General features: G+C 32.8%; 1 protein-coding gene across 4 annotated transcripts in view; it reads left to right on the top strand.

Moving 5' to 3' along the window:
• The first annotated feature begins 6,503 nt into the window (after positions 1-6,503).
• The window catches only part of usf2 (upstream transcription factor 2, c-fos interacting), a 32,544-nt gene continuing 28,004 nt past the window's right edge, over positions 6,504-11,043 (top strand). For 2 of the 4 annotated variants that reach the window (XM_062029535.1, XM_062029533.1), the window contains exon 1: positions 6,508-6,985. In XM_062029535.1, coding sequence (XP_061885519.1) covers positions 6,942-6,985 — 44 coding nt within the window. In that variant the 5' untranslated portion in view covers positions 6,508-6,941. Of the gene's footprint in view, positions 6,986-11,043 lie in introns of all 4 variants that reach the window. The other 2 variants (XM_062029536.1, XM_062029534.1) reach the window with 2 other exon arrangements.

The raw sequence follows: 11,043 nt of genomic DNA, 5'->3' as shown, positions 1-11,043 counted from the left end.
AAGATTTAAATTTGATTCTACAGATTTTTTAGTTTTGCCAGAATAATTTTTTTGAATTTTAATCATAATAAGTGTAAAGAAATATTTCACAAATATTCTTCGTCGAAAAAACAGAGGCAAAAATGAAGAATTAAATTACAATTTATTTATTATTCTTTACAATAAAAAAAAATACATTTACTTGAACATTGATTTAAATTGTCAGGAAAGAAGAGGAAGGAATTTAAAAGGTAAAAAGGTATATGTGTTTAAAAATCCTAAAATCATTTTTAAGGTTGTATTTTTTCTCTAAATTTGTCTTACTGAAAGTTATAAGAAGCAAAGTAAAAAAAATAATGAATTTATTTAAACAAGTGAAGACCAAGTCTTTAAAATATTTTCTTGGATTTTCAAATTCTATTTGAGTTTTGTCTCTCTTAGAATTAAAAATGTCGGGCAAAGCGAGACCAGCTTGCTAGTAAATAAATAAAATTTAAAAAATAGAGGCAGCTCACTGGTAAGTGCTGCTATTTGAGCTATTTTTAGAACAGGCGGGCGGGCTACTCATCTGGTCCTTACGGGCTACCTGGTGCCCGCGGGCACCGCATTGGTGACCCCTGTTCTAGACCATTTACAGTGAAACAACAAATCATCATAGAACGTAAAACACTATAAAATGTGCTAAATTCTAAGCTAACCCAGCTGAGAAAACGCCTTGTTCACTTTACAGCGTGAACGGCTCCCGTCGTTGACTACAAAGAGCCTACTCCAAAAGCCGGATCGTTGGCAAACGTGCCAGCGCTCGTGCTAATAGGCAAAAACATACTTGTGAAAATACCCAGACTGTGTTGCTATTTGCGGCCCGCTACCAATTTGTATTACGTTACTGTTAAAAAAAGAACAAAAATACATAAAAAAGTGGAATAAAAGAGCAAGCAGGTAAAATGTAACTACAAAATGTTGCAATATTGACACTTCTAACACACAGATATCACTGCTCAAAAATCAATAATGAATCAAAATAAATGTTGTGAATTATTGACCTATTCCAGGCTCCAAATACTTCACATTTAAAAATTCACTTTTAAATATTTTTTGGCCAAAATATTGCATATTTGGAGTGTTTGCCATCAAAAACTAATTTTTCTTTGACAAAAAGGGCATTTAAAAAAAAAAAAAAACATGAAATATATTAATAAGGTATCATCGGCGGATAGATCTGAAGTAGAAAGTAAAAAAAAAGAAAAAAGTATGACTTTTATGAGTGGGGGGGCCTTTTGGATTATGAATTATTGATCCAACTACGTCACATAAAATATTCCACTTTGTCCATTTTTTGGAGTGAAATATTGCAGATTTCTTTGTTTTTGCCACAAAAATCTGGGTTTTGACAAAAAGGGCATAAACATAAAAAGAAAAAAATATATATTGACAGATAGATCATAGACTGAAAGTTGATCTACACCAGGGGTCACCAACGCGGTGCCCGCGGGCACCAGGTAGCCCGTAAGGACCAGATGAGTAGCCCGCTGGCCTGTTCTAAAAATAGCTCAAATAGCAGCACTTACCAGTGAGCTGCCTCTATTTTTAATTGTATTTATTTACTAGCAAGCTGGTCTCGCTTTGCCCGACATTTTTAATTCTAAGAGAGACAAAACTCAAATAGAATTTGAAAATCCAAGAAAATATTTTAAAGACTTGGTCTTCACTTGTTTAAATAAATTCATAATTTGTTTTACTTTGCTTCTTATAACTTTCAGAAAGACAATTTTAGAGAAAAAATACAACCTTAAAAATGATTTTAGGATTTTTAATGACACATACATTTTTACCTTTTAAATTCCTTCCTCTTCTTTCCTGACATTTAAATCAATGTTCAGGTAAATTTATTTTTTTTATTGTAAAGAATAATAAATACATTTTAATTTAATTCTTCATTTTAGCTTCTGTTTTTTCGACGAAGAATATTTGTAAAATATTTCTTCAAACTTATTATGATTCAAATTCAAAACAATTATTCTGGCAAATCTAGAAAATCTGTAGAATCAAATTTAAATCTTATTTCAAAGTCTTTTGAATTTCTTTTAAAATTGTTGTTCTGGAAAATCTAGAAGAAATAATGATTTGTCTTTGTTAGAAATATAGCTTGGTCCAATTTGTTATATATTCTAACAAAGTGTAGATTGGATTTTAACCTATTTAAAACATGTCATCAAAATTCTAAAATTAATCTTAATCAGGAAAAATTACTAATGATGTTCTATAAATTATTGTATTAATTTTTTCAAAAAGATTCGAATTAGCTAGTTTTTCTCTTTTTTTCGGTTTAATTTTGAATTTTAAAGAGTTGAAATTGAAGATAAACTATGTTTCAAAATGTTATTGTCATTTTTTTCGTGTTTTCTCCTCTTTTAAACCGTTCAATTAAGTGTAAATATCATTAATTATTAATAATAACATAGAGTTAAAGGTCAATTGAGCAAATTGGCTATTTCTGGCAATTTATTTAAGTGTGTATCAAACTGGTAGCCCTTCGCATTAATCAGTACCCAAGAAGTAGCTCTTGGTTTCAAAAAGGTTGGTGACCCCTGATCTAGAGATTTAAGTGTTGAATGAAAAAATAAACATTTTATATATGACTTATTTTTTTAATTTTTATGACTGACATCCGTCCAGATCCCTGGTACCAAACTTGATGGGAGCCCTAAAGGTAAAAAATTTGTATATATATAATATATATATATATATATATAATATATTAGGGCTGTGAATCTTTGGGTGTCCCACGATTCGATTCAATATCGATTCTTGGGGTCACGATTCGATTCAAAATTGATTTTTTTTTTTCAATTTAAGACTATTCTTGATTCAAAAACGATATTTTCCCGATTCCAAAGGATTATCTATTCATTCAATACATAGATTTCAGCAGGATCTACCCCAGTCTGCTGACATGCAAGCAGTAGTAGATTTTTGTAAAAAGCTTTTATAATTGTAAAGGACAATGTTTTATCAACTGATTGCAATAATGTAAATTTGTTTTGACTATTAAATGAACCAAAAATATGACTTATTTTATCTTTGTGAAAATATTGGACACAGTGTGTTGTCAAGATGCGATGCAAGTGTAAGCCACTGTGACACTATTGTTCTTTTTTTATAAATGTCTAATGATAATGTCAATGAGGGATTTTTATTCACTGCTATGTTGAAATTGTAACTAATATTGATACTGTTGTTGATAATATTCATTTTTGTTTCACTACTTTTGGTTTGTTCTGTGTCGTGTTTGTGTCTCCTCAATTGCTCTGTTTATTGCAGTTCTGAGTGTTGCTGGGTCGGGTTTGGTTTTGGAATTGGATTGCATTGTTATGGTATTGCTGTGTATTGTTTTGTTGGATTGATTAATTAAAAAAATAAAAATAAAATATTTATATTCTTTTAAATATTCGAATTCGAATCGATTTTTCCCCACACCCCTAATATGTATATATATATATATATATATATATATATATATATCACACTAGTAACGATTTGATACCATACTTTGACCGATATCTGGATCGACCCCATCCTGCAAAATAGTAAGATTAATGGAGTTGGTTCTTTTGGCTCGGCTCCCTAAGAAGAGCCGACTCTTTTGACTCCCAAGTGGCTTCATATTTTTTTGCCAAATAAATGTATAATTTAGGAATAGAAGTTTTATTCAATATTTTGTATTTATTTGGCCTTTTTTATACAATCATCATGAAACCAATTGGTACAAAAAAAGACCCATCTCAGTGAGACAAAAAGGCCCAATATGATATTTCTAGACCAGGGGTGTCCAAACTTTTTCCACTGAGGGCCGCACACTGAAAAATTAAAGCATGTGGGGGCCATTTTGATATTTATATAGGCATTTTTTAAATTTATTTTACCTTTAGGGGTCCCGGGGACCATAAAGGGTCTCAGTCATTAAAATGTAAAAAAAATAAGTCAGATTATTATTATTTTTTAATTATTTAACGCTTACAGTAAATCTCTATATCAACTTCAAGTTGATATAAAGTAATACAAATTAAAAAAAATGTTTTATGGCTTTTCTGTCAAAAACAACTTAGTTTTTTTTATAGCAAAACTGAAATATGCAGTATTTAGTAATTAGAGCCCTAAAAGATCAATAATGCAGGACACCATTGATTTGAATTCTTTCATATTTTTGAGTAATCACAGTGAAAAGATAAATAAAAAATCACTAAATATATTTGGGATCCAAAAGGTGCCCCACTCATAAAGTGATAGATTTTTATTAGGTTTTTCTTTAACTTTCAACACTTAAGTTACGAGATCAACTTCAGATATATCTGTCCATTTTATGCTGGAACTATTATTTTTTTTGTTTTATGCGCTTTTGTCAAAGAAAACTTTGATGTTTTTATATGGCTACTACACGATATATGCAATATTTACCACATAAAACAATTTAAAGTGAAATATTTGAAGTAATTGGAGCCCTGAAAATAATTCATTATAACATGGATTTTTTTGTCATCATTTTTTTTTTTTGAAGCAATGGCAAAAAAAGAAAAATGAAGAAATCAATCAATCAATCAATGTTTATTTATATAGCCCTAAATCACAAGTGTCTCAAAGGGCTAAAGAAAAGACCATAGAGAAAAAAAACAGCCTGCATGGCAGCTTTTGTGTCAACATTGCAACTTTTTCTCGTTAGATTTCACATCATTCCACTTTTTTTAATGTTCTTTTTTATTTTTACAATAGTATTTCCAGAATGTGTGGCGGGCCGGTAAACAATTAGCTGCGGGTCGCAAATGGCCCCCCCGGGCCGCACTTTGGACACCCCTGTTCTAGACCATTTACAGCAGGGGTGTCCAAAGTGCGGCCCGCAGGTCATTTTTTAACGGCCCCATGGCAGATTTTAAAAATACGATTGAAAAAAAATACAAAACATTAAAAGTGGTATTTAAAGAGCAAACAGGTGAAATGTAACAAGAAAATGTTGCAATGTTTACTCTAATCACACAAAGCTGCCATGTAGGCTGTTTCTTTCTTTAAAAAATAATAATGAATCAAAATCAATGTCATTATGAATTATTGACCTATTCAAGGCTCCAATTACGTCACATTAAATATTTTGAGATTTTTTGGGGAAATGTTGCATATTTTGTGTTTGCCATGTAAAAAAACGAGCTGTTTTTTTTAAAGAAGGGCCTAAAACGAACAAAAAAAAACATAAACAACAATAAAACTTATAATTGACAGATAGATCTGAAGTTGATCTTGAGATTATTGTTAAAGGAAACAGTAAAAAAAATAAAAAATATATAATTTATTTTTTAACACTTTAATGAGTAGGACCCTTTCAATTTTAGTGTGATTAGTTTTTAAGTGTCATTGCTCAAAAAATAATAATGAATTAAAATCAATGGTGTTATGAGTTATTGTTATGAGTTATTGACCTTTTTAAGGATCCAATTATTATCTAATCTCAAATATCCCACTTAAAAATGTTATTGGGTGAAAATATTGCATATTTTGTGTTTCTTTTCATTAAAAAAAGGGTTTTCTTTGACAAAAAGAACATACAATTTAAATCTTTAAAAAATGTTATATTGACAGATAGACAGAGATTTAAAAACTTGAATAATAACACAAATAATAATACTGAATAATGACACATTTTTTATATTTTTTGGACCTAAACCCTTTGAGGTCCCCGGGATCAAGCCTGAGCGGAAGCCTAAATGTGTATTTTTTTATACATATATTGTATTGGTTTTTAAAATAAAAAATATCAAAATGGCCCCTGGTAGCGTTGATTTTTCAATGTGCGGCCCTCAGAGGAAAAAGTTTAGACTAGAGATGATGTTCGAAACCGGTTCTCCCGGTTGTTCGATAAGAAAAGAACCGTTCGATAAGAAAAGAACCGATTCCATGGACTCGAATCCCTTTTTGAGAACCGGTTCCCGTTATCGAGGCCACTATAGTAAAGAAAAATAGTTGGTTCTTTATTCGAATCCCTGGGAACGAATCCCGTCCCACAAGAAATGCCCTGTGGAGCAAGCAGCAAAAATAATGGACCGGAATGGCTATTCACCTATAGTGATCACAGAGACAGGTTGTTTTTGTGTTACTGTATATATTTGTTTTTCTGAAAAATCCCACTTAATATACTTTGGGTAACAACAGTCAATATGTATTTATTTTATTTTTTTAGGGGGTTAACAGTCAATATTTATTTATTTATTTTAAAGTGAGCTTTTGTTAAACCGAATATTGTGTTTTTTTTCCATATACAACAACCTATCTGGATTTGATAACAGAATCGATAAGGAATCGGTTCGATAAGATGATTCGATAATGGGCTCGAACTCGATAATTTCTTATCAAACATCATCCCTAGTTTAGACACCCCTGATTTACAGTGAAACAACAAATCATTATAGAACGTAATGTGCTAAATTAGAAGCTAACCCAGCAGGGAAAACGTCTTGTTCACTTTACAGAGTCGGCTCCCGTCGTTGACTACAAAGAGCCGACTCTAAAAGCCGGATCGTTGGCAAACGTCCCAGCGCTCATGCTAATAGGCAGCTCAACCTAGCAGAAAACAGGAAACGCACTAAGAAAAATCGTCTTTAAAGGACTACAACTTTGCTCAAATAGCTATTTAACACACCGGAAGAGGACCCCGTCTAAGTCCCGCTGTTGTGGACGCGTCGGCGCCGTGCAGGAGCGCCAACAAGCGCAGCGTCGGTCGGTTTTGTCGCCCGGTCGTCGAGTCGTCGTGGAGCGGCGGCGTCCATCTTAGCTCCCCCGTGGATCTCTGCGCGCCTCCTCACGTGTCCCGGCCTGTCTGCCTCACATGACCCGCGTGTTTGTCCCCGTGATCACAGCCTCCATCTCCGTGGGTCCGTGTCGTTGACGTCGCTCCTTCCCGCCAGAGAGAGAGAGTCTTCATGGAGATGCTGGAGCAGCAGCAGAGTGTGGACAGCTCGGCGAGGTGAGCAAGCTCTTGTCCGCTTCCTGCTCGGCCATTGAGGCCTCCTTTTTTCTTTTTTGGACTTAGCTTTGGAGTCTTTACAAAGGCTCTTCTTTATGTTTTAAGCTGGTTGACCCGGTTACTTTTTAATCGCGTTGCAGGTTTGTTTAGCGCCTACCAGGTTGTATGAACCCCGTTGTGCAATTCTGGTCTCATATCCGAGTAAAGGTGAGACTATTTTGTTAGTCTTTTCTGCTAGTTTTCGTAGCATTAAGGTCATTTTACAAAAACGTGACTATTACAGCCGGTGACCAAAAATTAACTTAGCATTTAGTCGATAAATAACTGCATTCCGTTGCTATGTTGAATCTTTACATTTAACGTAATGTATATTTTAGTACTTATTTGCAATGTTTCTTTAGTGTTCTTTTGCAATGCAGCCAAACGAACACTAGATGGCGACTCACTTCAACGCCTTGTGTTGGCCGACATTTGTATGTACGGTGGCCTATAAGGCGAGCTTTTTAAAAAAAAAATTTTTTAATTTCGAACAAAATATCGACATATTTTTGTTTTCTCTTTACAACCGAAAGAGAGTATAAATAATCCGAGTTTATCTAAGCCTAACAATTTGTAAGATTTGTTCACTTGCTGTTTTCCCTTTATAACACTATTTAAATCAATGAGTAATAAATACAGGATGTTTACGTTTTTTTCAATGGTCGTTATCGATAATAAGTGATATTTTGATGACTTATGGAAACTATGGACCAGGAGGAAAATAAATTAAATGTTAACATTTGTATTTGAAATGCAATCTGGTTATAATCCCCATAGCTATAAAGGCAGAAAGGAAAAACAGCCATGGAAAACACTCAAAAAATGTAAATACAATTTTAAAATGACAATGAATACTTAACAGTAATTTCCTGAGAGGTGTAAAAATAAGGAATAAATAAATAAATGATAAATGGGTTATACTTGTATAGCGCTTTTCTACCTTCAAGGTACTCAAAGCGCTTTGACAGTATTTCCACATTTACCCATTCACACACACATTCACACACTGATGGCGGAATATGTCAGAAAAGCTTGATAAAGCGTAACAAAATAGTGCAATGTGTGGATTTGTGTTCTCATATCCGAGTAAACGTCAGACTGTTTTCTTAGTCTTTTCTGCTAGTTTTCGTAGCATTAAGGTCATTTTACAAAAACGTGACTATTACAGCCGGTGACCAAAAATTAACTTAGCATTTAGTCCATAAATAACTGCATTCCGTTGCTATGTTGAATCTTTACATTTAACGTAATGTATATTTTAGTACTTATTTGCAATGTTTCTTTAGTGTTCTTTTGCAATGCAGCCAAACGAACACTAGATGGCGACTCACTTCAACGCCTTGTGTTGGCCGACATTTGTATGTACGGTGGCCTATAAGGCGAGGTTTTTTTTAAATGTTTTTTTTAATTTCGAACAAAATATCGACATATTTTTGTTTTCTCTTTACAACCGAAAGAGAGTATAAATAATCCGAGTTTATCTAAGCCTAACAATTTGTAAGATTTGTTCACTTGCTGTTTTCCCTTTATAACACTATTTAAATCAATGAGTAATAAATACAGGATGTTTACGTTTTTTTCAATGGTCGATATCGATAATAAGTGATATTTTGATGACTTATGGAAAGTATGGACCAGGAGGAAAATAAATTAAATGTTAACATTTGTATTTGAAATGCAATCTGGTTATAATCCCCATAGCTATAAAGGCAGAAAGGAAAAACAGCCATGGAAAACACTCAAAAAATGTAAATACAATTTTAAAATGACAATGAATACTTATCAGTAATTTCCTGAGAGGTGTAAAAATAAGGAATAAATGATAAATGGGTTATACTTGTATAGCGCTTTTCTACCTTCAAGGTACTCAAAGCGCTTTGACAGTATTTCCACATTTACCCATTCACACACACATTCACACACTGATGGCGGAATATGTCAGAAAAGCTTGATAAAGCGTAAGAAAATAGTGCAATGTGTGGATTTGTGTTCTCATATCCGAGTAAACGTGAGACTATTTTCTTAGTCTTTTCTGCTAGTTTTCGTAGCATTAAGGTAATTTTACAAAAACTTGACTATTACAGCCGGTGACCAAAAATTTACCTAGCATTTAGTCGGTAAATAACTGCATTCCGTTGCTATGTTAAATCTTTACATTCAACTTAATGTATATTTGAGTACTTATTTGCAATGTTTCTTTAGTGTTCTTTTGCAATGCAGCCAAGCGAACACTAGATGGCGACTCACTTCAACGCCTTGTGTTGGCCGACATTTGTATGTACGGTGGCCTATAAGGCGAGCTTTTTTTTTTAATGTTTTTTTTTCATTTCGAACAAAATATCGACATATTTTTGTTTTCTCTTTACAACCGAAAGAGAGTATAAATAATCCAAGTTTATCTAAACCTAAAAATTTGTAAGATTTGTTCACTTGCTGTTTTCCCTTTGTAACACTATTTAAATCAATGAGTAATATATATAAAATGTTTGCGTTTTTTTCAATGATCGATATTGATAATAAGTGATATTTTGATGACTTATGGAAACTATGGACCAGGAGAAAAATAAATTAAATGTTAACATTTGTATTTGAAATGTAATCTGGTTATAATCCCCATAGCTATAAAGGCAGAAAGGAAAAGAAAAACAGCCATGGAAAACACTCAAAAAATGTAAATACAATTTTAAAATGACAATGAATACTTAACAGTAATTTCCTGAGAGGTGTAAAAATAAGGAATAAATAAATAAATGATAAATGGGTTGTACTTGTATAGCGCTTTTCTACCTTCAAGGTACTCAAAGCGCTTTGACAGTATTTCCACATTTACCCATTCACACACACATTCACACACTGATGGCGGAATATGTCAGAAAAGCTTGATAAAGCGTAACAAAATAGTGCAATGTGTGGATTTGTGTTCTCATATCAGAGTAAACGTGAGACTATTTTCTTAGTCTTTTCTGCTAGTTTTCGTAGCATTAAGGTCATTTTACAAAAACGTGACTATTACAGCCAGTGACCAAAAATTAACCTAGCATTTAGTCGATAAATAACTGCATTCCGTTGCTATGTTGAATCTTTACATTTAACGTAATGTATATTTTAGTACTTATTTGCAATGTTTCTTTAGTGTTCTTTTGCAATGCAGCCAAACGAACACTAGATGGCGACTCACTTCAACGCCTTGTGTTGGCCGACATTTGTATGTACGGTGGCCTATAAGGCGAGCTTTTTTTTTTAATGTTTTTTTTTATTTCGAACAAAATATCGACATATTTTTGTTTTCTCTTTACAACCGAAAGAGAGTATAAATAATCCAAGTTTATCTAAGCCTAACAATTTGTAAGATTTGTTCACTTGCTGTTTGCCCTTTATAACACTATTTAAATCAATGAGTAATAAATACAAGATGTTTACGTTTTTTTTATTGGTCGATACCGATAATAACTGATATTTTTATGACTTATGGAAACTATGGACCAGGAGAAAAATATATTAAATGTTAACATTTGTATTTGAAATGTAATCTGATTATAATCCCCTCAACTGTAAAGGCAGAAAGGAAATGGAACAGCCATGGAAAATAATCAATCAATGTAAACACATTTCTAAAATGACAATAAATACTTAACAATAATAACCTGAGAGGTGTAAAAATAAGGAATATGTCAGAAAAGCTTGACAAAGCGTAACAAAATAGTGCAATGTGTGGATTTGTGTTCTCATATCCGAGTAAACGTGAGACTATTTGCTTAGTCTTTTCTGCTAGTTTTCGTAGCATTAAGGTCATTTTACAAAAACTTGACTATTACAGCCGGTGACCAAAAATTTACCTAGCATTTAGTCGGTAAATAACTGCATTCCGTTGCTATGTTAAATCTTTACATTCAACTTAATGTATATTTGAGTACTTATTTGCAATGTTTCTTTAGTGTTCTTTTGCAATGCAGCCAAGCGAACACTAGATGGCGACTCACTTCAACGCCTTGTGTTGGCCGACATTTGTATGTACGGTG

Source organism: Entelurus aequoreus, linkage group LG20 (assembly GCF_033978785.1).
Source record: "Entelurus aequoreus isolate RoL-2023_Sb linkage group LG20, RoL_Eaeq_v1.1, whole genome shotgun sequence".
Classification (NCBI taxonomy): domain Eukaryota; kingdom Metazoa; phylum Chordata; class Actinopteri; order Syngnathiformes; family Syngnathidae; genus Entelurus; species Entelurus aequoreus.
This window is presented reverse-complemented; position numbering and strand designations above follow the sequence as displayed.